At 44.1% G+C, this 27978-nt stretch overlaps 1 protein-coding gene across 5 annotated transcripts in view; it reads right to left on the bottom strand.

The window, feature by feature from the left end:
- Nucleotides 1-650: 650 nt before the first annotated feature.
- The window catches only part of ARHGAP22 (Rho GTPase activating protein 22), a 157590-nt gene continuing 130262 nt past the window's right edge, over nt 651-27978 (bottom strand). For 4 of the 5 annotated variants that reach the window (XM_054204706.1, XM_054204705.1, XM_054204707.1 and 1 more), the window contains 6 exons: nt 20525-20732; nt 16346-16478; nt 11582-11655; nt 9619-9740; nt 5922-6822; nt 651-1793 (listed from right to left, as the gene is read on the bottom strand). In XM_054204706.1, the coding sequence (XP_054060681.1) occupies nt 1565-1793; nt 5922-6822; nt 9619-9740; nt 11582-11655; nt 16346-16478; nt 20525-20732 (1667 nt within the window). In that variant the 3' untranslated portion in view covers nt 651-1564. Of the gene's footprint in view, nt 1794-5921; nt 6823-9618; nt 9741-11581; nt 11656-16345; nt 16479-20524; nt 20733-26671; nt 26846-27978 lie in introns of those variants that run through there. The other variant, XM_054204709.1, reaches the window with a different exon arrangement.

The raw sequence follows: 27978 nt of genomic DNA on the forward strand, positions 1-27978 counted from the left end.
AAGCCATTCTAGGTTATTTACAGACAATGAGTTATATTCTTCTCTAGTAAGAAAAGACAGATTGAGATCATTTTTTCAAAATACTTAAGTAAAGCAAGAACCTTCACTACAGTCTATACTTTCCCTGTAGCCAGTTCATGTTGTCGTGGCGCTTTTCTGTTAAAAATCTTTCTCCTCGGAGACTCCCAAGCTGCCTCAGCTGTCAAAGATACCTGCCGAGACAGAGCGAACAGTGCTGTGAGTGCTGGGCTGGCGAGCAGAGGTCAAGCTGAATCTGGTGAAACAATTGTCTGTGTGCAGGCTCCGCATGGCTCAGGGCGCTACAAACATTACATGGAACTTCTCAAAGAAGGTCCCCTTGAAGGGGAAGTCAGCCCTAGCAGCTAGTTATGGGAAATTACAGCTTCATTCTCATGATTTTTCTTTAGTAGAAGTAATGAGCTCAGGCTGCTGGGTTGTTTGCGATATTCCTCCTGTCCCCTCATCTCCCTGTGAGCTAACAACAAAAATAAATCAGCTGGTGTCATGAGAAATGTTACAAGGCAGTTAAGTGTAAATTGTCCCAGGAAGGTTAAATATAGATCCCCACCCCCTTTAGTCCCTCTTCCCCTCCTTTTTCCCCCCTGCCAATTGCACTAGTTTCTCTTACCGTAGGTTTTGCTATTAAAGTTTTACAGATAAAAAAACCCTCAGCCATTGGATGTGTTTTGATGATAAGAATCTTTCTTCTCCTACCTTGATGTCTGATCAGTACATATCAACTCACGAGATTTTTTTTTCTTGCAGCTAATTCTGCTCTTTTTTTGGCTCAGCAAACCCAGGTACCTACGGCAAAATGTGCATATTTAAAGTTCCACGGAATTTGTGTGGCCAATCTGATTATTATTCACATACAGTTTTAACAAGTTGCATTTTTGTGAAACACTGGAACTATTCAGTGGGTAAGGGACAATTTTAGTGACTTGTCAAGATTGTGGTGTCTTCAGCTCATTTGTAGACCTTGTTTTCACATTATCTTCATAAAATAATGCCACTTTAAGGAATAAGAAATTTGAACAAATTTTATGTAGAGAGTGGGGAGAAAAAACACCTCATTAAATCCATATGCTAAACCACATGGAATGTGGTGACACACTGGGGCTGCCGCCATCTTCCCAAGTGCAAGTTGTAGGAGGTCCCCAGCTCCAGGCTCAGCCCGTCCATCCGTTCTGGCCATCCCACCCACCTTGCAGGACTTTCCACTGTCCTTGAGCCAGCAAAAGGATGGTGCAGTCAGTCCGAAGATGGCAGCAGTACAGCTATGGAGAATAGTACCTTTTAATTTATGGATAAAAAGGGTGCCCACTCTCTTGGCAATCAGACATCTAAACTTTCAAGCATTATGCTTCGCAGTCTTTCCCAGCTGGCCCAAATACTACAGCACATGTAAAGACAAGAGAGCAAGCGTCACCAAGAGCACAATCAGTGTAGAATTACTCATGATACATGAGTATACCAGAACAAAACGTGCATTTTCACTGGTTTTGCCAGAAATATAATTTTCTATGCTGTACATCAGCTTGTCCTACTTGGGGACTTTAGCATTTCGGCTCCCAACAGTTAAACATCCTAATGTTGAAAAAAACTCTTCCATTTCCTTCTGCAGGAGGTGATTCCTCTTCTCAGCATCTTCACGAGCACGTTCGGAATTCCTCAGCTTTATCTCCAGCATCGTGTATTTCTTTCGTTCTTGGTCCAGTTCTTCTTCTAATCTAACCACTTGTTTCCTCAGGTCTGCACTTGTTTCTTCAATTCTTAAAACCAAAGGAGAGAAAGAGGGAGAAAAAAAAAAGAGCTTTTTATGTGGCTGGATAAATACTGCTCATAGCTACGATAAATATAAGTTATCTTCATTCTAAGAGGAAGTTCTAAAGGAGGGCACTAATTGCCGTTTCATTACTGTTGAGTTTAAAGGCAGAGACTGGAGCCTCCTCTGTTTGTGTCTTGAGAAAATATGCTCAAGTCTTACAAAACAATGCTCACTCTTGGGCAACAGCCTGAACATCTGAGGAGATGTATTAACTCCTCAGCCTGACTTCAAATATATAATTCCAAAATAATCTTTTAACCTCTATTTTCATCCCGATACCGTGTTTCACTATACCGACATCCAGTACAGAGGAACATCCGTGGAGGTCAGGTAGGAATGAAGTCACGGTCCTTCGTTACCATCCATTTTATGGTATTTTCTGTAAAGTTTTTCACTGGCATTGGGGTGGGGGAATAAAAGTTTTTCATACTGCACAACATTTTACAAAAAACAACATTTCATATGAGGAAAAATCTGAAGAACAGACCTTCGTAAATTTGTGCACAAAGCTCTAATGCTTTTCTCTATGGAGATCAAAGAACAAAGTTCATGACTTTTTGATTTGAAACAAGCGCAGAAGGCCCATCACTTGCTGTCCTCCCCATCATGTTTCCTAATTGCAAGACAGAGTAGTGGTGGTAATAGAGAGGAGGGAGTATATCCAGATAGCAATTTATGATCACTAGAATATTCAGAAAGGGAAATTTTAAAAATTAGGCCTCTTTGTAGGAAAAGGGTCCCTTGTCTAGCTTTAGAAAAATAATTAAAAAAATAATCACCACCTATTAGGTTCATTGATCAGTATAATACCCAACTCTGAAGCAGGAGTGCCTGGCTCCCCTGTGAAACATGAAAGGGTTATCTTTAGACAGGGGCAATTATGCAGGCAATGCAGCGCAGCCCCTTAAACTGTTCCTTCACATGCAGCTTAGGATGACATTACGATCATTGTCACAACTTTCACAACAAATTAGGGAAGCCACACGCGGGTGCCCTGATCACAAAGTCCAGCAGCCCAACAGCTGCACTGGTTGAGTGAACAGATACGTGTAGCTTCTCTGCAAAAAAGTGTCCCTCTCAATTCAAGGCACAATTTTATCACCCAGATAATACACGAGGACTCTTCTGAAGCCGGGATACTTCCCCCCACACACACACACACACCTTCTTTTATAACATTTTTGTTACATCCTACAGCTCTGAGCTACCAATTAAATTTTTCCACCACAAAGTTTAGGGGTCAGCTACAGGCGCCTAGACCAGCTGTCCATGCTCTGCATTGCATAGGGTCACAGTACTTAGTGCCTTTCTTCATCCACAACATTAATAGACCTCTCCAAGATACTTCCAGTTTCTTAAGAGTCCCAGGTGGTAAACTTGAATTACTGAAACTCAGCAGAGAATGCCTGATAATTATACTACCCTTGAGGGAGAAATGCTCTGGAACAGACTGGTTACAGGAAGGCCATAAAACTTGCCTCCCTCTGACTAAGAGAGAGAAAACGGGCAGTTGATGATGATAAGTAACAGCTTTTCCATCAGCAAGTGTTCCTTACCTCTGCCCCAGGCAGATACTGACTCTGCTTTCCCTCCGCTTACGTATGTGCCAACAAAAAGCTCATATTCCTTCATTAAAACATGCCCTGCTACACACACTGTAGTTCTGCAAACCACACAAGCACACATACAATTGTAAAGGAACTAATTATTACTTTTGGGGACTAAATTACCTTCGATAAAATAAAGCTACTGAGGCAGCCCAAAGTTTTCCTGCTAAGTGGCCTCCCTTCTTTGCTAGTTAGCTCCTGTCTTTCCAAAGGAGCAGACTTTCACGCAGTCTCAAAAGGAACATATTTTTCCACATGTAAATTGCTGCAGATGTAGTAAAAACATTGCAAAATTTTTGAGAGCTGAAAAACTTGGCTTGAAATTCTCAGACTTGACAGCAAGATCCTTCGGGCTGTAATCCTGAACAGCTGGAGTCATCCTGTTTAATACAAAAAGGCAGTGATTGCATCTTGCCTGGTTTTATGAAACTGTTAGTTCATTAGGCATTTTCCTCTTAGCTACTTTGCCCTGTGAGACCTGACCAATTTATAGCCCTCCCCTCCAGCCAGGGTGCCCTGTCCCTGGCGAGCTGCAGGGGAGAGGCAGGTGTTAGAACTGGAGCACCTGAAACTGCTCAACAGCTGGAATGAAGAACAGGTCTTTCCTGGACATCCCTGATCTCAACAGCTGAAGGCCCCATTGGAACAGTTTTACTGATAAGAGGTGGAAAGCCATCTCTTTGCCCCTGGCAGCGGGAAAAATTGTGCATATACACATTTCCAAGTTTTGCAGCCTGCTCTCCTTTCTGTTTATTACTCTGGATCCTTGCAACAAGGCTTGGCAGGGCAGCTCTGCAGAATTAAATGCAAGGCACATACCCTCATTTCCCTTCCATTCCGCATCAGGAGGACGTCTAAAAAAACCAAAATAAGCCATGAACTACCATCCCTCCCTCCTTCACAGACCTTTTCCAACACACCATGCTGGTGTGTTGAACAACTGGCGGTGATGTTCTCATCAGCTCTTCTACCTAGAACACAACAAGGCGGGAGTAAGCCTTTATGTTAGGTGGGAACTGAAACTCCTACAAGGCTCGAATCTCCTTCCAGCTTCACACACCAAGGCAGTATAATGCAGGAGGCAGAGAAGCTGCAGAGGTTGCCAAGGCACCACCATAGGAAATCATAAAATAAAGCAGGACGGTAGCATGTGAAATTCCTACCCTAACAGCTGGCCCACTCAAAGAGATCACAGTTCAGATACGTTTTTAGGAAATGACTTTAACAAGAAAAAGGAGGCAACAAACGTAGCCTAAAGCTGTGCTATGCAATCCCTACGAACAGTTATATGTGCTTTTGGTACCGTGTTTGGGATACTGATTGGAAATTGAGGCAGGTAAATGCTACCAGAGTTTTAATAATTGAAGGAGTATAAATTATGACCTTAACAGACAAAAAAAGCTGAGAACTTAACTATTTGTAAGAAATGGGACTGCAGCCCTTCTTCAGTGCAAAGTACCAGTGCTGCAGAGCCCAGGCCAGTGATGACTCTTCTGTATGATAAGATGGTGTGCAATTTTGCATATAGCTGTATATTAAGCAACAATACTTCATGCACATATTTCTCTGAGTACTTGCCTGAAAGTCATTCTATTAAGCACTTACACTCATAAAACCTCGTATACTAACTCACACAAATGAATACCTATGACTTCCTAGTTATTAATACTTTCTACTTCCTAAGCCCCTGCCCTCACACACATCTCTCCTGAAAACTGGAACTTTTGTGAGCACAGATGTACAGTACAGCACCAGCAGCTGCAGTTGTGCAAGTAAACATCAGAGTGGGAAAAGAACTACACAATTCATGGATCTGCCGTACAACGAGCACCTTGCTGCTACTTTGGGTCAGTGCCTGGCCACGTGAGCAAAAGGACCACTGCAAGTACATCAAAAATCAAAAGCGAGGTTTCTAGAAGTTCAACACCAAAGGGCTGCTGAAAAAGCTGTAACTGAGATGCAGCACCACCACCACAACCAAAAAAACCCACCCAGAGAACAGTCAAGATCAGTTTCTTGAAGAATGTTTCTGTTGGGAAAAGCAGCAAGAAACCCTGAATTTCAGACTGATTTGGTACAAATCTCAGCACCTGCACAGTTCCTTGTTGAGGCCTGACTATCCTGGGTCCCAATCCCTCCCTCCAAGATGTTTTCTTTGCTGTTTCTCTCAGGACACCAAGAAAGAGCAGACTTTGCCATTACCTGTGCAGTTCCAGTGAAAACACAGAATGTGAAATATTGGAATTCCCTGTGTGATGGAAATCACGTTTTTTGGATTCTCTTAGATCAGAGAGTGAAAAGTTGCATTTAGATAGTAGTGAGGAAAGAACAGAACCAAATCTGCTGTCTCCCAACCCCAAACTCCAGGTCTGAGAACCTGATACGCTTGGTAGCCCACACCCGTGTTCAAACAGGGGTAATGCTGACAGACGACTTCCTTGTCCCCCCCCCGCAGATGACATTACCTTTTGATACTAGTCTCATACTCAGTCCTCTGTTTGCTCAGTTCTGTCTTTAGCTCCACCACCAAGCTCTGTAAGGCCTTAGAGCATTTCAGAGAGTCTCTGGAAGCTGCAGCCGGGTTGCTCTGTTCGCTGCTGCTGCTGCATGCGTCAAACCTGTCGATGCTGTTCTCCAGATCTGCAGTCTTGACCTCACTCTGAGACAGCGAGCCCTGAGTTACCCACTCGGTTTTGAGAGAGCTTAAAGCAGAAGAGTCACTGGCCCGGCAGGCTGGGCAGCTGCTGACCGAGTCCATCACGGAGATTTCACACGATGATGTAGACCATGTGGTGCTGGCCATACTGTGTGTGCTGAGGGAGAGGCTGGACGAAGGGACGTTGTCATAGGTAGAGAGTCTCTGGGAAGAACACGAGTCTTTCACTCGCTCCCCAGAGGCTGTCCGGCGATGGCCTCGGAGGGAGTACAGTCCATTCATCAGCCAGTTCCCACTGGAGGAGAGGTTGGGGATATCTAAGGATGAGCTGCCCAGCTTTGGACTCACAGACCGTGCTCCCTGCTGGCGGAAGGAGTATTTCCACGGAGGCAGCGTCTGCACTTTTTTACTGGGGCTAGTGGCAGGCTGTGGCAATTTGCCACTGTGCTCTGAAGGCGTGTTTTTCACTGCAGGTCCAGGAGTGGCCTCTAGTGCCACAGCATTGCTCGAAGGCAAATCAGCGGGGCTGGGAATGCTGTTCTCTGACCTGCTGTCCTCCCCGTCCTCCTCAGAGATCCACTCCACGGTACTGCGCTGACGAACAGGTCTGATTTCCAGCTGGCTCCCTGGCACATCTGCCTGGGGAACAGCAAAAATTCGGCCCTGTTCACTTATCAGCACTGTCATCAGGTGCTGAACTAGTGAGGTGCCTGTGGGGAGAAAAAAAGGCAAGCAGTTGATGAGACATGGAAGACCTCAGACACTCACGCCGTGTCTGTGAGATGCCCTGTGAGCTCCTTGTGAGGCAGGCCTGTGGCCACCATGCACTGCAATGGGTCTGCACAAACAACTGCTCTGGGCCTTTCTTTCTGTACAGGACTGCGAGAGACAGGAATCGTTCCCTTTGCTGGAAATGGGGACTGTGAAGGATGTAGGTGTCAGTCCAGCTCATGAGTGTAGCTGACTAGCAGAGTACAGGTGATCACTAGCAATGATTAATAAATGTGCATGCTTAAGGACACCTTTGAGGATGACAGAGGAGGAGGACACCTGGAAAACAGGGCCACACCAAGTCATGGGGTTCAGAGCCAGCCATCAATCTCAGTGTTTGCATCCATGCAGGACAGCACAGACCTGTGAAGAGATGCATGCCGGATCCTGAACACACTAACCTATTCGCTGGGATAAAGCACCTCCTCTGTCCAGCTTCCAAAACCAGCGGGTTTCCACAACTACGTTGCATCCAATTTCACAGTCTTAACAGACTCAGAGCTAGTGTTTATAGAAGAACCAGAAATTTCAGCTGAGGCTTTCTGCTGCACTCAGTGTATAGAGAAACTTGCAGAAAATATGACATCTGTATGATGCGTGCACCTGCAGAGGGTGTACAGCAAGTACAGAAAGTACTTGCAATTATTTAAATCCACATAAATGAGTTGTCATTGTTTGGCAGTAGTGGAGTAGACCATTATAAACTAACAGCGAACACCACTTACCAAACCTAATACAAAGCACTTTCTACAAAAGAGGAAAACCTTAAAAAGAGTGAACATGTAATTCTATCTTTAAGTATTGTCTGAAATAGGGAATAAGACTAACATACTCAGGGGTTCAAGATAAGAGCTTGAATTCAATAATGCGGCTTCAGCCTGATAGAAAGAGGTACTGAGCTCACCTACAACTTCTATTTTATGTCTGTGAAAGCAGGGGGAGAAATAAAACTCTGAAGATAAGGGCATTCCTAACAATTCATCTGTCAAACTTCAGATATATCTATTTGAAATTCATGGTTTAAATTGGAAGAGAAACACAATTAAAGTGCTTCTTGTTAAGAACTGGCAGCAGTATTTTTCTGTTATCAGTTGATTCAGCAGATCCACCTTACCCTGAAGCTAAAAAAATTTATTGAGAGTCTTTCCACTTCTCCATTATTTCTATTTAACCAATCTTCTATCCTCAACTAACAATAAAACAAAACACTGCCATTGCTGTTGCTTATGAGTATAATGATTAAGTCTAAAAATCCAGTCACCAGTTCCCCGTTCTTCTACAATTCTGGTAATACAGAATTCCAGGTCAGGTCACTGTATTGTTTTTATCTGATGATTAGGAGAGACCACGAGACCACAGCATCTGTGGCACCTGGGCACCTACAGGCAGTACAAGCACCTCTGCCATCAGCTGAACTGCATAATGAAATGCCTGAGGTGAACTGAACCCAAACTTGACATCTGCACCAACTGAACAAAAAGCACGCTGTTGGCCAAGGCTGTAAGATTCTTATCAACGCTGGCCAACTGGCCACTAGGGGAAGTCACAGCATCACACAACAGATCGAGGTTTCTGCCATCCCCACCTTCATAATACTGAATAACCCAGCATCTGCTCTTGCACTCCCTTTTCCTCCTCCCCACGTTTTTATACCTTCCCCCCTTTGAGGGGAAGATCTCAGAATCTACCCTTAATAATATGGACCACATCTCTGTGTCAGGTTGAGTCCCTGAACAACTACAGCATGTCAGGCCATGCTCTGGAGCTGGCCTGTTACCTTATAGTGAGTTGCCATCTGTGGGGCACACATCTGCTGTGCCTTTCAGAGGTCACTTGTGCAGCGCTAAAGGCACGGCTGCTGCTAAGATGTGATAATGCTGATGTTCTGTGAAGGATTTCCATCACACAGGACACCACGTCAGCTGTCCCCTACAGCTAGGGAGCAGTGCCAGGGCTGAGTTCAGACATCCTGGGGGCACAGCATCTCCACCTGTGCCTAATGCTGGATGAATCCATCAATTCTTTTTCCAAGCTTGCCAAGATCCCACAAAACTTGATGCACATAACCTGCTAAAACTTGCATCACAATAGTTGTGCTCCAGTGCCACCTGGGAGAGGGGCTATAGTGTCAGCCAGACAGAGATCATACCCTGGGCATCTCCTGACCCATATGGAGGTAGATAATTTTCAAGCTTCAGATTTTTACATCCAAAATTAAGTGTTTTTCAACTTATTCCTCAGGTTCTGTGAAGTTCTGACCCATAGACAGCCTGCTTAGACCACAACAATTCTAAGACACCTAGTTATGGCCACTGTGTCACAGCAAAAACGACAGTACCTGTTCCATTGTGGACTGGATGTCCTTTACAGGGAGCTGTCTAACCACCAAAATGCACCAATACTACATGATAGCAGTTTGGTACTTAAGCACGGTCCTGAAGAACGCCTGACTTTTCATTTTAGCAGTGGGTTCAAAGAGAGTTTCACAAAACAACTTAGAAGAGGGCAGAGGCATTTCCATGTGGTGGAGGGGATAGACACTCCCCAACCAGCGGTGAGTGGGATAACAGAAGCTGACTGGTACATCTCCTCACAGGCACTGATGAAAGTGATTGCTTGACTTGTTCCTGACTGTGCAGTCATGTAATAGAGCTACCAATGAATGTATGACTTTCAACATACTCTTACAGCTCCAAAACACAGGTGTTGTGTTATCTCACACAAATAGTACCTACCTTCCATCATGGTCACTGGATCTTCCATTTTGGGCCGTAATATATTTGGTCCAAACACTGTAGCCAGGTTCTGGACACTCATCTTGTTAACGCTGGAGTGAGCCTGAACTTCATCAAGGAACCTTGAAAAGCCCCCCCAGAAAAATCAAAGGAGAGGAATAATAAGTCACTTCTCAGACTGTAGGCATTCTGGGGCAGGAACAGTTTTGTCTTGTGTTTATACAACCCTAATACCTGAAATGCTTCTAGGGACTAATGCAGCTTAGATACTCAGTAATAACCCCAGATCCCCCCTAGTGTATGAACACGAGAGGACAGGATGGTTTCTCCCAGAACAGCCTGCCAGGGATCCTGCCTTTTACTGTGTATGAAAAAACATTTTCACATTTTTATAGGAATTCTTCAATTACACAGATTGACTTCTGCCAGTTTTCACTTACAGATATAAAAGACGTAAAAAGACCTTTCACTCATCTCCTTATCCTAGAACTCGCAGCCTGTGGGAAGAGCTTTGTTGCTTGAATCTAACAAAATTCAGATAAAGAGGTGGCCCAAGTGCTTCTTATGAATGCATCGACTGGGCAAACGTCAACACAAGAAAAAGATCATGCAAGCCAAAGACAGCACACGAACAAATCCAGACAGACTGGCTATCCATACGTATAAGCTGGAAATCAGCAGAAAGTTTCTAACAGTTAATGTTTTTGTAATTTGGAACAGCCTCCCAATAGGAGCTGTAGTAAGAGAAAGGCTGTAACAAACACCTAAATAGCTCGTACATAATTAGCCAAGTTGTAGAAAGGACTATATGGTAACCTACAATAGCAGGAAAGAGGACTCAGTGGCCTCAAAAGTGAACAGTCTCAGTCTGTCTGTACTGTTTCCTAAACTGTTGTAAATTTTTGGATGATTGGATGGGTTTTGGCAGGGAAAAAGTTTCCTTGTCATTCTGCACTACTTGGCAAATTTCTGAATGCTCCTACTTGCAGTATGACTTTTCTAGGCACTCCCTTTTTTTCTGCGGCATTGCCCTGTAGCGGACACTATGCTGAGACACAAGAATCCTGTTTTCTTCACTAAGTCAAAAAAAAAAAATCTGTTTGCCTTTCTTTTCCTCAGTTCTTCACTTAGAAACATGTATAATTACATTCCCCTGCCTCAGCCATTCATGTTATGAGGTGCTCAGATATTAAAACAAATGGCTATAGAAGTACATAGTGAGGCAAAATAAATTTTTTTAAGCATTCAAAAAATACATTTCAGAAATGCTATCTGTCTGTACACTTGGGAAGGGCTTGACTTCTCTTGAATAAGTCATGGGCTTCAATGTCAGTGTTTGTGTCTACTGCCCGCTCCAGATGTGCAAATCCCACTGGTCATAAAGGGACTAACTACCACGGAGACTAGAATACAGCATGAAGTTCACTATGCTGTAACTAGGGTAACAGTTCGTTCCAGCTCCCAAAACACATTCCAGCCCACTTTGCAAAAACTGGGAGAGTCAGCAGAGAGATGAGGGAGACAAGGCTGCAGAGTCCCTGGTACTCCAAGGGGAAGCCACTCCCAACCACACTTCCAAACCCAAGCTGAGGCCAGACTGGCTATTTTGACTGCATCTGCTACTCAGCTTCTGTCATAAGTCTTCCAAGTGTGCAGTACCTGGAAAAAATGTCTTTCTTTACTGGTCTTTAAGTGCTTCTGAAATAAACAATATAATATATTAGTATCATTCATACCTGCTGCCAAGGCTGTGGGTGACAGCAATTTGCTTGGCTGATGCTCTTGGATAAACCAAGAGCTTCCTTCAGGCAGGCTGCATGTTCACCTCCACATTTTTATAGGAGTACTAACTTACACGTAAGTGATGTTTGAATATTCATGCTTTCACAGTAAATTATTTGCATATAAGACTGAACCTCACAAAACTTGGTGACTTTTTCAAGTGTTAATTAATTTCACTTACTTGCATATGTATTTGAGGAGGTTGTAGTTGGCTTGGGGCAAATTCTTCACCTGTTTAACCAGTTCCTGGGTACCCTGAGGGACAGGAAAAACAAGAAGGAGAGCTATTAATATAAATGATGCAAAGCAGAGGTGACTTTCTTTGGTACTACAAAGTCCTCTTTCCAGAATCAAACCGTAAACAACAGGTAATAGCACCAGCAGGCTTTGCTTTAAAGAAGTCATCCAGTGTGTTGTGCCTTACCAAAATCACAGTCTCCAGAACCTGATTCAGGTCTCAAAATCAGTGGAAATCCTCCTGTCAGCTTTAATGGTTGATGAGAAGCCTTCAATTAGCGAGGCCTGCTAGTCTTCAAAGTCTGCCCACTGGCATTGGTATAGATGTATCAGCAAACGTGCCTTTTCAGCACCTGGCCTGTTTGAAACTTTAAGACATTGAGTGTAGTATAAACTGCTCAACTGTATATAGTTATATACTATATATATAGTATATAATGCTCAACTGAGCAGAGTTTTTTCTTAAAAAAGCTAAACAACATTCCAATTCAACTACCTCCTTTTTAATTACTTACTTCCATTTGCAGTCATTATGAGCTGTGACATACTTCCTCATAAAATTTCTGTCTTTACATTAAAATGTAAGATGAGACATCCGCTGGAGGAATGACTTAAAACCCTGAAGCTACTTAAATCGTCTAATGAAAAACTCTGACTCAGAAAGCTATTGTCCTTCCACAGTCCAAAGCATCATTTGCTTGTTCCTGTTAATGCTGCAGTTGCCCTGGAGTTTTGCTTATTTTTTGAGACAACTAAACCTTTTGTAGCAAAACAGATACCCAAGCACATTTGGGAAGAGTGATAGCTGCTAATTAATGATGGAGAAATTCCAGAAGCAGCTGGTTCCTAGCCAAAGTAGTGCAAGTTGGACATTCATTTCAAAACTTCCTCGATTTATTAAGCACTGTTAGGGAGGGGATTCTGTTGGCCAGGCTCTTGCAAGACCTTCCTGATTTCTCTGGTCCAGACAAGTCAGAAAGATCCAGAAACCAGTCTGTATTCCTGCCTCCATCCTTAAAGTCCTGAATGTATAGACACTTTTTTGTTTTGTATGTCCCAGCACAAAAGCAGTCCTGTAATAAAAACCTGAAACTTAAAAAAGAATTCTTAAAAACAGTAAGCCTTTTTTAATTCCTTTAAAATTATGCTGGTTTAACAGTGACAACCATGGAAACACCAATAAAAGACCAGTCACTTCTGAAAATCTCAATCTTCTTTTCTTAAACTTCTGAAAACATTTGCATCAAGGACAGCTGCTACGGATGTGAAGGTTAAGGTCAGTTGTTCAGGTCACACAGCTTTCAAATGAGGAGTTTGAACTGGAAATAGGTGAGCTAACAGACCTAATTCCTCTTGAATTTTGCTCTGTAACCCACTTTATTTCAAATACAGCTATCAGGATGGTATTTGGCACTGTATTTCAAGTGCTCTGAATTCAAATACCATGGCCCCACTGGATGCAAGAGTGGGCTTTGGAACAGAAACTGCAGGCAGTTGTGAACAGCTGGAAACATAATCTAAAGGTACAAGATGCTACCTGAAAGAAAAAACGGTTCTAAACATTTATCATCCATGCTCTGTCATGAGGAATCACAAACGTGGTGTTACACAGAGTACCTTCATATTTGCCAAGGTACAAACACTTGCCAGGTTAAAAAAAGCTTTCTCTCCTGCTGCAGCATTTTTCAGCTCTGCCACAGATTTGTACCCACCAACCACCTGACCAACAGATGGCAGAAGGCTGAGCCTTGTAACACCACAGCAAAAGTGCAAAGGAAAATACAAGCTAGAAATGTGAGCTGTGTTATTAACAAATAGCACTGATCATGTTTCTGGCTGCAGCCTAGCCAGCAATAGAGGCGCTGCATGTCATTTATCATGGTATTTTGCAATAATAACTCTTACCTCCTTGAAAATGCTGCGTGTCTAATTTACCACAGATGCATACTTTCCCAGGAGTGATCCCAAAATCAAGGATTTTGCAAAGCATGTAATAGATCAGCATCAATTTGGAACTTCTAGTTGGGCTGGAAAACTAGCAACGCTTCAGATGTTCACCCAAATTCAGATCCCTCTTTAAAAATTCAAAGCCACATGCTTAGCCCACAGAACTGCCATGTGCATCTCTAGCGTACAGGCAGCAGTGAAGGCTAAAATACTACCATGTCAACACATCTCAGACTCAAATTAGTCTTTAGAGATTTGAAGAACTTTCAATTACTCTTATTCTAAAATTGTTTTTCATTTTCAATCTCTCCTCCCAACCAGTTGGGATCAGAATCAAATCTTGTTTAACAGTTCAGTCCTGCTGAGATACCTGGAGGCCTCAGTACAACCCAAGGCCTCTGTTACATCTCTGTTTGCATTCCAACACCAGTGAATAGCTGAGTGCAGAATGAACAGCAATCCGAATGAAAAATGGAAAGCTTAGGGCAGTGTGGGAGATGGGGATTAGGCCAAGCTAACATCATAATAATTCCTATCTATGGTCACAATGTAGCAGCATAAGGTGCCGACAATTTTATCTGAACGGCTATTTTGCCTTAAGTAATTCTGTTTTTATTGGAAGGGTGGCTGTACAAAACTAGAGAAAATGATATTTTGAGTCCAAAAGTCTCATTCAAAACTTCCAAGTGAAAAATGAAAACAAAACACTACTTCAAATTAAAACAATAGATTGCACATTGTTTCCGAATACTTTTTCAAAATGAAACATTTGATTTTGAAATTCCCTCCTTATCATTTTGTGCTAAAAGATTATGGTTTGAATGAAACCACATTTTTGAGCAGGGGGATTTTCCACGTGGGAGGCGAGTCAGGCCCTACAGGCTGGGTATGACTTTGTGCTGCATTCTGCTCCACGTGCTGCTGTGCACGTACAGCCTCTCCACCCTTGGTGTGCACGCTCCACCCTCCATTCTGAAAAAGTAAACAGCCCTTTTCGAGGTTCCAGACTTCCCTGACAAAAGAAAATAGTTATGTTTACAACAGCAGCTTAACAAGACAACTTTGTACTATCAGCAGTACCGTATTTTGTAAGCTTTCATTTTTGCTATCTAGTGCTCCTCAGTGCCTTTCTAATCCAAAGAGAATACGGCACTACAAGTCATTTGAGTCTGGCCTTGCTCCCACAAAACCAACGCAGATGTTGCGTCGCAAAATGCTGCAGCCTGTGCAGGCAAAATCAGGCAAACTACGTAGTTAATAAGCTGAACAGTGATACAGAATTATGTTTGCCCAACTTGGCAGTGTCTCTGCTCTTGTGCAATAGTGCTTAATGGATCCAAAGCTTCCCAGTCTGCACATCTTACAACCAAAATGAAACCAGCCCCACTGCCTTAGAAATGCTGCCGTTTCTTGTGAAACCAAACATCGCGTTGTCTGTTACACAGCACCTTGCAGAGATGCCCGAGTTGACTGAGGATAAGGCAGAAAATGAGCCTATTTTAGAGCTAGTAGACACATACCTGTACCTATTAAAAGACAACACTAGTGCACTGACACACAGATGTGGCAGTGTCCAGGATGCAAATGCATAACCATGTGTGGTAACGTGCTGTGTCATGCACAGAAAATTGCTTTCTCAGAGTTGGCTACAGGATACACGATGTGAGTACAGATAGTAGCAAACTTGCCTTTTATCCGTAAAAAAATGACATTACTAGATACGCTACCCTTGATGCACGCAAACAAGCACCTTCCTATGGCCATCATGAAGGAACGAATCTCCCCAGAGCCCTCTGCCACTTGAACTAAAGATGAACCCCAGACTCTCAGTAAAGAACAGTTTTTACAATCCCCACCACAGACAAAGATGTGAGCACGCTCTTGAGGCCACACACAGAAAAGGAACAGAACTGTGGACTGTGACTTACAAGCCCTCAGGCCTTTGCTTCTTTAGTTGCCACTAGTAACAACCCTTACAGCTTCTTTAAACCTCTGTTTTAGAAGGTGGCACAGTTCCACCCATATTAGACCAGATCCAACGTGCCTTTGCAGTCAGCAAAGAGCTCAGGCATCACCACAAGAGGAACAATATGGATGAAACAGATCAATTAATCATATTGTAAATTATCCTGCTCCTCCCAAGCAGTGAATCAAAATTTCCATGATTGCCACAGACTTGGAGGCTTTTGTCAGCCCCTTCCCTTGCCTGGAAACCAAAGAGAGGAACATCATAAGAAGGTTCTGGCAAAGTATTCATAGCATTAGTTCTCCCATTTGGGGATAATACCATAGCCTGCCCTTTTGTAGTGTCTTTCGTCTATGAAATACAGAGACCATTGCACTGATCAACGTTTCATCAACCAAAAACTTTGGAAAGCAGAGGTGCTGTTCTGATACATGAAACTGAAAACACAGAAAAAGGGAGTGACTTCACACAGCTTGTTAACGAGTCAACAGCAAGGCTGGGAAAGGAACCCAGATCTCCTACCTTGCATCTTTTGCTGATTAAGCTAAGGAACAGCTTTGTTCAGAAGAAAGAAGCATGAGGCTACAAGACTGACTTAAAAAAAGCTCCTGCTTCAAGCAGCAGTCTGTGCTATTAATGCCCAATTCACAGCTTCAGGAAAATTCAGGGGAAGGTTCCCGAGAACTTTACTGATTTTAAATCAAGACTGAAGAGTGATGAGAAGAAAGCTGTACTACATTGAGTCTTGGGAACAATCTTCGAGGTAGAAGGAGGCAGATTAGAAGGATCACTGACCTCTCCCTCATCTTTTGAGAGTAGCTGTCCGCAAGAAAGAAAGTCTTCATATTTGGCAAAGGGGATGACAGGCTCTGGCAGCTCTCGAAGGTAAAGCTTCAGGAGGGACGCCACAGTGTGAACATCTGTGTTGCTGCAATAGAGAAGAGGGAAGGAAATTTAGAAACTCACACTACCCCAAAAGCTTGATGCCTTTTTTGGGGAGTGCACCGAGGTCCCTCTCCTTAGGGACAGGGACAAAGTGGGCACGTGGAAGGAAGCTGTACTGCCACACGTTTGTAGGGCAGAAGGATCTACCTGGGAACAAGGGAAATCTCCCATTTTGTCAAGATATAAAGGCATCTCAGGCAATACAGGCAGTGGAAGGGCTATGCCCATGATACTGCTTAAGATAGGGTGGTGCTGTTGTTCCTCAGACAATGTGGATCAGGAATGTGTGCAATATGGTCCAGGCAAGTCCATCATGATCATGTAGCACTGACAAGATTGCTCTGCATCCTCACACAATCAAACATAACCTCTGGTCCTCTCACTGATCCCTCCTGCCTAATACTCTCCCCACTCAGCACCCACCTGCGTCTGACGGACCAGGCTCACAAGTGTCCTGGATCAATCATTCAGAAAAAAATGGAGGAAGCTGTATTTCCTCTAGGCCCTCTATTGCAATTTGGCAGGGCTGCCCAGCCTGTGGGTCACATATCCTCCCCCAGGCTAGGGTATCTGGCATTTCCTAGCCCATCTTTTTATGCTGGGATATCAGCTTTTCTCTCCCGCTCCAGGAACTTCTTTTTCCTCTTCTCTCTCCTTTGCTTTAAGTTGGGGTTCAGGTGTCAGATCCCATGACATGAAGACGCACCTATTCTTCCCTTTCCATTTCCTATCCAGCTTTTGATGTATGGCGATACCTGTCCCTCATTCCAAGTCTCCTGTGGTACAACTTTGCTAATTTTGCAGATGACCTCCTCAAAGGTTTCAGCCGTTGGAAGTCTAAACAGATTCTGTCACTAGCTACCCACCATTGCCCTGACAGTCTTTAAAGAACTCCAAGAAAACCACACCAGTAACCAGAGCTTCAAATCCTCACCTCTACCTAAAAGGTGAATCTCTTCTGCTTAGTATGTTTTTAAGCATTTTTGGAACACACAGCTAAAATGAAACTGGAAAAATTACAATAGGAAGCTGCCAGCAGCTACCACTTGCTGTTAATCCCGATAATGCCACTCCTATCATATTTGAGCTCCATATCATCTCCATCATATTTGAGAATACCAGTTTCACATAGTGGGTTTCTTCAGTTGATTATGAATGCTCTTCTTTTTTAGCGTGGAGTTTCAGGCATGGGTGGTGTATCTGACTATCACTCAGAAGCAGAGCCCGGGCTACAGGTTCAGGTCTGCTGGCTGCGGTTATCGTTTCATCCACAAGGCCATGTGAAATCCAGCCAAACTTTCAGCTGCATGGAAGTGCAATAGGAGCAGGCTGTTGGAGGTACTTCCAAAACAGCAACATCTGACCTTTCATAAGAATATATATATGCATTTAAAAGCCAAATTGGAAAAGCAAGTCTTTTAAGAATAAATATTTTAATTATCAGTCATCGCACAGACCCAATACACCACGGAGCAGGCAGGCTCCAGCATTTGCAAGATCACTGTAGATACAAAAAGACGTCTAAAAGCACTGACTGCAACTAGGAAGAAAATGATATTCCTTTCACTGCACCTGATTTGGAAACAAGCATATGGATTTCACATGTGCAGAAAATATTTGCTGCTGCCTAGGCATCCTAGGCCATACATGGAGAGTTTTAGTTGCACACGGAGAAAATTATGCTGGCTAGGAAGAGAAGCATTTCACTGTGACTATAGATGCAGTGGACATGGTGGAATGAGCAAAAGGCAATGACTGGAAGACCCTCTATTGTCACACTACTCACATACCCCTAGGCTTGCCTCCTTTAACTCTGTACTGAACCTTCAGTTATCACATTTCACATCAACTACCCAAAAGGCAGGCATTCCTTCATGGAGATCTTTACTGCCTCCGCTAAAGGTGAGACTTAGCACTGATCTATTTAGCCAGTGCAAATGCCTATGGAAATAAAGGTGCTTTCTCCTTTAAAAATGCTGGGGGCGGGCTCGGTTTATCTTCATGACAATGAAGTTAGTATGGATTAGACTAAAGTAAAACATGAAAGTGAAACTGTCATTCCTAATTAATTCCTTGCGCAGATACTCCTGTTCCAGAATATAAGCATTTTCCAGAATAACCTTGTTCACTTCATGAACGAAGATAATCCTAATTCCAAACTAGAACATGCAGACATTCATTAAAAATACAAAGATTTAGTTTAAGAAAAGGTGAAGTGAGACAATTTGATGATTTCAAACTTTATTTTTTCATGAAAATATCTCTAAATATTTGACACTTCTATTTAGGGACCAAATACTGACTGTGGTTAAGAATCAAAGAGAGGAGGATGGGTGGTCTGGGAAGCTGAGAGGAGGGAAGAATTAGAAGAATGTTCCAAATAAACTCTAAGGATATTCTTCCTAGGATGAGACCAAACACTGTGCTACCCATGCAGGAGGGTGCTAGCTCCTCCTGCAGCAGTAGTCAAGCATGCTATTGGCAATGTCAAGACTGGCTGCAGGTACGGGGGAAGTGATTCCCTGGGTTAACGTGCTGTCGATATACCAGATGCTGCCTGCATCACCTGGGAAAGCGGTGCTAGTGAGTTCCAGCAAGAAATGGAGCCAGGTCTCCAAGTCAAGATCCCGGATCTGATCCCACTTCTGGACCTGTGATAGAGATTCGGCTAGCTCTACACAACGGCCTTGGATCCAAATATCCCTGGGAGTTCAAGGTCTCTGTTAGGGTCAAGGCCCATTTCTCAAAGCACTGTTTAGGTTAGCATAATGTTGACCTTCACGTCTGGAAATGTTAGTTACAGAGTATGGACAGGATTTGGCTGCAAGGGCCCTGAGAGCAACCATCCTCCTGATGATTTGACTGTCTGGGCTCAGGGCCAATGTAGAGATAGTGCAGCTGAGAGCTGCCCCCCTTCCCTTGCTGACCTTGGATGGAGCACTCTGAGACAGGGCTGACACTCTTCCCGTGGGAGCCGATACTAAGCTGAGCCTCTACTGTTTATCCTGTGTCTGAGCTAAAACTCCCACTGCCACACAGCCATGTCTGTGCCTGGCTACAGACCCTGTTGATCTGGACCTGGAGCCAGACTCACGGACAGATTACCTAGCCTGATCTTGGACCTGCCTCATCACTGTGGACTTGTCTGGTGATCACTGGACTGTGTCACTGCATCTGCCAGCCTTGTTACCACACTTGGCTCCTGGCTCACCTTGCTTTGTGAAACAGCTGGCCCTTGCTTCTCCCTGACATTGGCATGGTCAGCAGGAGAGCTAGCAGCTAGCATGTCTTTGATTTGACCAGGCAAGGGCTGATTACATCAACATTTTTATACTGGGAAGAAAAATGCAAAATTGCTATTTTTATTTCAGAAACATTTGACTCCAGTTTTGTTGAAAATCAAAAGATATATTCAGTTTTGAACTAAATGTTCCATCTCAGCTGCTGAAATTATGGAGCAAAAAAAATTCATTTTGGCCAAGAATTCTTCTGGGGTCAGAAAGTGCTTTATTATGACATGCTGACCAATTCTATGCATTGCATGTATAACACAGCCAGCGAAGATGTGTGAGATGGTGGTGACTATTCTGAAACCTGGTGACAGAAGAAGGGGAAGAGCAAGATATTGCCCCTGGGCAGATCCACTGTGATTGCAGCAAGGGAGAATGCAACGTCTGAAAGCAGTAAAACACCTAGGTCACGTCTGTCATATCAATTTCTATGGTGGAATCCCACCAGCTGCTGAGTATGTCGCACCCAAATCTAGCAATGCATTTCATTCAACGTGTACTTACACTGCAGTAGCCTCATCTAGACTAATGGGCTCAATTTCTCCATCTCCTCAAGCACTTATCTGAATGAAGGCCTCCACACCCAACACCATGCAGGAGAAAGCCCCAGCAGCACTTTAAATGAAAAGAACAATAGTGTGGAAAGGACATGTAAACTAGGATAGCCACTGCAAGGTCATTCCTGCCAGATTTTACATGCCACAGATAAACCAGCCTGAATTCGGTGATGTCAGCTCACCTGTCAAAAAGGGGCTTCTCTCCACAGTCAAAAGAATCCTGCAGATCTTTGACAAGGTTGGCTTGGCCAGGCATCCGAAAGAGCCCCTCCTCTGTAAGACCTCGCTCCCGAATAAAATCCACACACTGTTCCACCAACAGTGGGGCCAAACGCTGGCCATACTTCCTCTCATACTGTACGGTGTCCTCCAATCGCTGTCCAAAGATCCCTGCCAACAGAAAGCATGAGAGACATCTGGGTGTCAGCTTAAACTCTTCTTGAGCTATCGCTCAGGGCGTACAATGAGGGAAACTTTTCAAATGGAGGAGGTGAACCTGTGTGAAGGTCCAGTTTCTAACAGACTCAGAACAATAAAATTATTTTTGAAACTGAGAATTACATGCTGAGTGATTTATTTTTTTTTCCTGCTTAAGAGTGCTTCAAACTATCCTCTACCCTAATCCAGTTTATATCTCATTATACACAAGGAATGTGGGGTTAAGATTATGTTTATGGTTATCCACAGCTGTGCTGAATCTGGATTAAGTAATTATACTTCCATTGCATCTTCTGTCCCAAGAATGCCAAGGCAAAGGCTACACTGACTTTATGGGACACAATTCCTCTCCACGTGCACCCACCTCTTAGCTGTCACACAGTTGCCCTTCAAAAAGCTGTCCCGCCCAACAGGTAGCAATCCCACTAGCAGGGGATTGCTAACATGACAGAATACAGTTGTCAACATTAAAATTGGCTATTGTGAAAATCCCCAACTACCCTGCAAGCTTTGCATTTCTATTTCTTTTCCTTTAATTAAAATTGCTGGAGTAAAATGCATGCAAAATATATTGCCCTTCCTACTAAAATGTGTGTGCTGTACTTCTTGCACCTTGAAAATATCGGAAGCACCAGATACTCTAAAAACAGATTGGCCTAGGTAGTTCTTAAGTCAGATCTTCTGTAGACATACATCACCACGTATGACGCACTGCCTTTCTGTTTGGGGAAACTGGAGTTCCTGGTCAACACCAGCTGCTGAATGCCACTATTGGCACCAGATCTTTTCAACAACACAGAAGAGGCCCAGACTGTAAGACCCGGAGGTCTTAGTTCAATCTCAGCCACCAACAAACTGCTCCATCTAAAAGGACAGCCACTGAGTTGTGTTCTGAAACCATAATTCTAGCACCCTACAAGGTGTGGTGGAGTCAGGGAGGACAGCATCCAGGTTAACTATATTTCAGTCACAAGAATTCAGTAAATGAGAGAATCCCAGAACCTACTCAATTTCAGATCAGACCTGAGCACAGTAGATAGGAAATTCTACTCAAATATTTCTCAAAGCAACAGGAAGCTTTCTGCTCATATCAAGGAGCTTTAGATCATGTGTTCAGCACTCAGTTAATCCTGCAGGTCTGAAAAAAACAGCAGCATGCAATATTGGAGTTATGCTGTGTTCGCAACCAACAGCCAGAAGCAGTGTTTAATTGATGCATGCATGTGCTTATACCAGGCCAGGGAAATTGGTAGTTTCTTAAGGCTCTACTTACCTTCCTGCTAGTAACCACATTTTCCATTTTTATTTTAGTGCTATATTCACGGGAGGCTGATAACTCCTGACAGGAAGTTTCCTAACCACCATTCACTGTCCGTCATGGGAGACATCATGTCAAACCGTACCTGCTTTCTATATTCAGTCCAACCCTGCTGAATCCTCAGTGAAACAAACCTTTCACAGTCAGTTTCAACTCCCTGAACGAAACATGCAAGAAGGATCCTAGAGTCCAATTTCCTTTCCCTGCCAGTTTGTTATACATCAGAAGACAGAAACCTTCCATACACCCCAGCCTACACAACTGCATTACAGTATCAGAGCTGGAGGGCTATGAAGAGTCTCCAAGGAAATTCCCTCCTTATCCTGGCAGGAGGGCATGCCCTGGAGCATGGGAGTCACTTATCTCTATCACTGTAAATATTGGTTTTGTTGCAGAGTAAAGGTTTTACTAGTTCTCATTTCTAATCTGTTTGAATTTTCACTGAGATGAGTGTCTCTGAAGTCAAGTTCTAGGACAGGGAACCTCTTCCTGCTTTTGCTCAGGTTGGTTTGTAGTCTCATCATGTAACCCCTGCTGTCATGATGGGGCACAGCAGAACCGTTTGGTACGTGGGGCTCAGCATTGTCCAAGAGTTTCCAGGGCACCTACAGAGGGTTGGCAGCCATGAAAGCACAACCTTTTCAGCCCCATTTCTCAGATAACTTCCAAATCCAGATCACAGCTGGAAAAGTGAAGTCTCCATGGCCTGTTCATCTCTCAGCCTCCCTGCTGATTCTGCTCAACATTGCATATCATAGTAAATACACACAGGAATGATCCAAGTAACAAGAGTTGCAAGCTACAGCGCAAGCCCCTCAGCTGTGAAAAGCACGTGTCCTGTCAAACCTCCCTCATGCTATTCCGCTAGTGATCATTTCTCCCTCTGACCTGAATGTTTGATCCTGGGCCACTGGACAATGCAACCAAGGTCCTTCAGCATTAGGTTTGGGGCCAGACCCCGAGCTGTGCACCTTAGAGACAAAAAAACTCCATATCCTAACATCAATCTCTGAGCCAGGCTTCCTCCCACCAGACCCATCTATTTCCTTAAAATGATACATGGTATTCATTCTTCTAGATGCAAGACATATAGGTTTAGGGAGGTCAGGCTGCGGTAGATGTCAGGGCAATTACAGGATAATAGCCCTGTTTTCTCAAATCTCTACTTGTTGAATCAGCCCTTTTTCCTAGAGGGCCTGTCTAGAGAAGGCTCTGGGAAAGAGGTAAATGCTCTGCATTCCCCAGGTATAGAGCACAGAGCTAATGTTTTTCCAGAAGCTCATGTTCTGGTGTTCTAGACTTAACTCAGAGCAAGGACAAAGGCAGTGTCAGACACACACATATACAAGCATACACAGAACAACTGCATGCATAACATAATCTCTACTTGCAGTGTGAAGCTTTGCCTATTTTTCCCTAGCCTTAGCTGCTCTGTGGTCAGCAACATGTTCTAATACATGTCAGGCAACATCAGTTCTTGCCTTTACAGTCAACTTGGATCACAGCAGCAATAGCTTTCTATAGGTACAATCAACCCCTCAGTGACTCCCAGGTAACAAGTTGACTGCAGCCAAACAGAGACCGCTGACACAGAGGTTAAGGAATGTGATGCTAAGATAACAGATAGAGATAGACCTGCTTTGAGATTCAGAAGGGGCAGCAGATGGAAGTTTCACAAGTGCAGTATTAACATTACTGTGGGTGTCTACTGCAGAACCAGATGCTGGGGACCTTGTCTTTCCCCCTTCTCAGGCATGGAGGTTGGTAACACCTTTTTCTCCTGGATGGAAACAGCAATCTTTGGAGGAAACAAAGGCACTATAATATTCTTCTACTGCAATACTGCTCGCCTCCCTCCACACCATTTCAAATGGGTAACAAGAAAAAACAGCCATAAAACCAAGACCGACCCGACTGAGGATGAGGCTGGTCTACCTATCACATGATGAGTAAAAGGAGCTGGCATAAGTGTGGGTTTCTCCTTGTGTGACAGTGTGTGCTGAAGGGCTGCACAGGTGAGATCACATGGCCCTCAAAGGTAATTTCTTTGCAGAGAGGAAGAAAAGACCCTGAAACCATTGACAGGGTGAAAGACTTCTCCCAGCCCAGCTCTCTTGGCTGCCTCCCACATTGGTCTGGCAGCCCCATTCCAGCCCAATTGTAGATCTATGTTTTCTCTTTCCCTGAACCCTAATTTTCCATCGAAGGGATAGAAAAGGTCACCAAGCATTGCACAGACAAAATATTTTGCCAAAGCCAAGTCTGTTGGTAACTGCAGCTGTCCCTTTGCAGCCCAAATTACACTGCAACTCTATGCTTTTTCTTTCTCTCTATCCTAGCTCTATTTTTTTTTGCTGAGCCATAGACAAGGACCCCTCAAGCCACTGCTCAGAAGAAAGACTGCTCTCAGGCCAAGTCTTTTGGCAGTAAGAGCATTAGGGTTGGGGTTTACAGAAAGAAAGCACAGAGCTGCAGTTACAGTGGGGCTGGAAAATTAGCCTTGGAGAAATCATTCACCTGTGAGATGGCTGTTGAGCTTCTCCATGGCTTAGAAAAGGAAATTATTCTTAGGGTTCAGAGAAGGAGCAAGCTAAGAGCTATCTTTGGAGTGTGGCTGGAAAGGGACTGTCACAGACAAGTTGGAGCTGCTGACAATTCTGGGCTCACAGAAGCCTTCCACTTGGGCATCTGCTGGGGGGCCCTGATGTGAAGCCTACCCTCGGGAAAATTACTGCTAGGACTCTCACAGCTACACTAGCAAGAGACATAGCAGACGCACCTACTTCAGTCTCCCAGGGCCAAACAGGGCAGACTGAGAAGGCGGTGTCCTGCTAGCTCTGTAAAGCTCATCTCACTTCAGCTAGGTCTCAGAAGGGCTTGTACTGAAACCACCGGGATATGACAGCATCCCCGGGCTGGACAGGGACTGCCCTGCCTTGCAAGGAAAAGCTAATGTGGAGCCAGTGACACACAGCCTCATCCGCGGCTCCTCAAGGCACAGGCCTGTTTTTAATCACTGGGGCCTGCAGCTCAGACTGAACTTGGCAACGCTTCACTCCATTTGATGATCCTGCTGGAAGACATTAAAGTCTTTCTTTTCATTCAGAAGAAGGGGAGTCAGTACCATCCAGTCACAGTCCCAGACAGAGTTAGGCTGGAAATAAAGCCAAAAGGTACTAGCAACCCAAGGGTTAACTTTCCTTGTCATGCCCTTATCTATAGCTAGGCCCTTTTGTTTGGTTTCAAAGGAGAAAAAAAAAAAACAGCATGCCTGGGACCACATCCTTAATCTCAGAAAGATTCAAGAGATACTAAAAAAATGGGCTAGCAGAACTACAGAATTTCCTTCCTCTACTCCAACAAACTGCCTCTGTTCTTTAAAGATTTAGGTGGCTCTTTGTGGAAAAAGCGAGCCAGGAATGATGTACTGACTAAGACACAGACAGGCTCTCTGTCCTGGCCTGAATAGCTCACCCACCAGCTCCAGGCATACAAAGCCTATACATTCAGCTATGCTGTCCAGACATGCAGTGGGCAGGAAAATATATGCTCCCTGCTTCATTTTTCCTCATCAGAGCTCTGATTTCAACCAAAATAAACTAAAGACAGAGATAATAAAGTCAGTTTTTGAGTACGTTTTCTTTGTGCGGAGGACTGAGGACTCCGTATGTGCTTAAAGTGGGAAAAGTCCAGACACACCTACATCAGCTGTACGAACAGCTTAGTACACACACGTTAAAAGATGTGTGGGAAGATAATCAGGCACACACCTGGATGCTGCTATACAGCAGTACATACACCCGCGCATGCATGTGGTGCCTCACAGACAGGCGGTTTATGGATGTAAAGACTGTGTACGTGCTTACCTGCACAGGTAAGCGTCTGCTTTTACCTTCCCACATTCATGCTTAGGCTCCCATTTATCTGTCCCTCTCACACATGAAAGGACTGAGAAAAAATCATGGGCGGACATTCAGAAATGCATATGCTTCCACAGCACAAAACACACACAAACCCATAACTCTTGTTTCCCCTCCCCTAGCCCACCCAAGCATACACTATGCGAATTACTGTAGCAGCAACTGAAAAAGAGTTCCACGTTAGGAGCTGTACATGCCTAAGAAAAGATAGTCCCTAACAACTAAACAATCCAGCCAGACAAAGCATGCAAGAATGGGGGAAAGGAAAGGAAGCAACAGATTAGGAACAAAGAGAAATTGATAAAGTAACACAAATGGGTCTGTGGTAGAACTTAGCATCTTCTGACCCCATTCCCCACAAAAATCAGCCTCCATGTACTGGGTGCCGATTGCTCTCATCCACATAAATCCATTTAAACGTTCTATGTAAAAGCAAAAAAAACCACACCTCCCCAGAACTATCTTTAAATGTTAGCTTGGCATCTGGTAGTATTTTTGGCTATAGACTGAGCCCTTCCCACTCTTCCCCGCTTTGTAAAGCCAGTTCCTTTTTTAGATTCTTAGCTTCTGTCTGAGGCTAAGCACAAATATCTGCTCTTGCTCTAGGAAAAGAAAACCATAACAAATCTAAACTCTGGAAAATCATCTCATACCTCTCGTTCTTGTGCAGCACTCTGCTACATGACAGGCGCTGAGCTTCAAGCAGAAACCAGGCAGTGTCAGACAGCAGGAGCGGCAGAGAAAGAAAGTCCTGACTTCAGGCATCAGACACATTCTGAGTCCCAGCACTGGCAGCTTTCCATTCACCCAGCGCTACAGAGCGGAGAGCAGCCGATCTGCCCTGGGAGATAATCTCGGCAGCACATCTGGTCTTAGCTCCGCAACTCGGCATTAATTATGACTTGTGCAGAAAGCATTTGAAATATCCAATGAGATGCAGAGCTCCCCGGCTCCCTCCACACGGGAAAGGAGAGAGGAGAAAGACAGGCAGGTAGGGTCTTGCCCACCCTCGAAGCTGCCGCCAATGTAAACAGCAGCTAAGTATGGGTCACAAGTTTTAACAAAGGCATCCCCCATCGGCTCTGTAATATATTCATGCTCTAATTGCTTGTCAGATCTATTCTAGATAGCTGGAAAAGCTGAGCAACAGTTGCTGTCTGCATGCCACGCTCTGGATCTCTTCCTGATACAGGCAATGTTAGTTCTGCTGCAGGCAACCTCATCTGCTCGCAAAGCACCAGAAGCAGAAACCTCATTTTGGAGGGGAATATCCCCCCACCTCAGCCTTAGCGTGCTCTGAGAGTATCTCCACAGCTCTGGGACACATTGGGAAGTTTTACACAGCTTAGGAAAAGCTACTGTCTTTGATCTGTGCAGCTTTTTTTGTGCCTACAGCCTCTCCTTTAGCCCTTTAGAGAAAAGTTGCCTGATGATGAATAGCTCAGCTGAGTAACTGGTAGGGGGAGGAACTACAAGCTCCTTACATGTGAACCAATCCCCAGGACGTACCTGCAGGAAAACATTCACCCCCTTGGTTCCTGCTCTCAAGGTGAGAAGCCCCATGCACTTATACAGAGGTCAGCCCTCCGTCCCATTTACAAAATGCACTCATATGACTGCAGGTCTGCAGCAGTCACTACCCAAAACCTTTGCACCAAGCTTCTGGGGAATTTCATCAAGTTTGGCTAACTACATCTCCCTCTGCAGGAAAGAAAAGTGTTATCCCTGTCTGCAGCTGCTCATCTGCTTCTGTTACTAAAATATCATGTCTGTGGTCACTGTATAGACCACACTCATCTGAACTTAGTGGCCCACCACTTTCTTAGCTACACTGAGGCTCAGTTTGAACACACATGTCCAAGAAGATAGTGACTCAATAGTCAAGCTCTGACATTCCAGCCACTGAGACAGTGTTATCCCACAACTCAGGAAACTTGAGATCAAACTCTGTCTTGACATT

The sequence above is a fragment of the Rissa tridactyla genome, chromosome 6, assembly GCF_028500815.1.
Source record: "Rissa tridactyla isolate bRisTri1 chromosome 6, bRisTri1.patW.cur.20221130, whole genome shotgun sequence".
Lineage (NCBI taxonomy): Eukaryota > Metazoa > Chordata > Aves > Charadriiformes > Laridae > Rissa > Rissa tridactyla.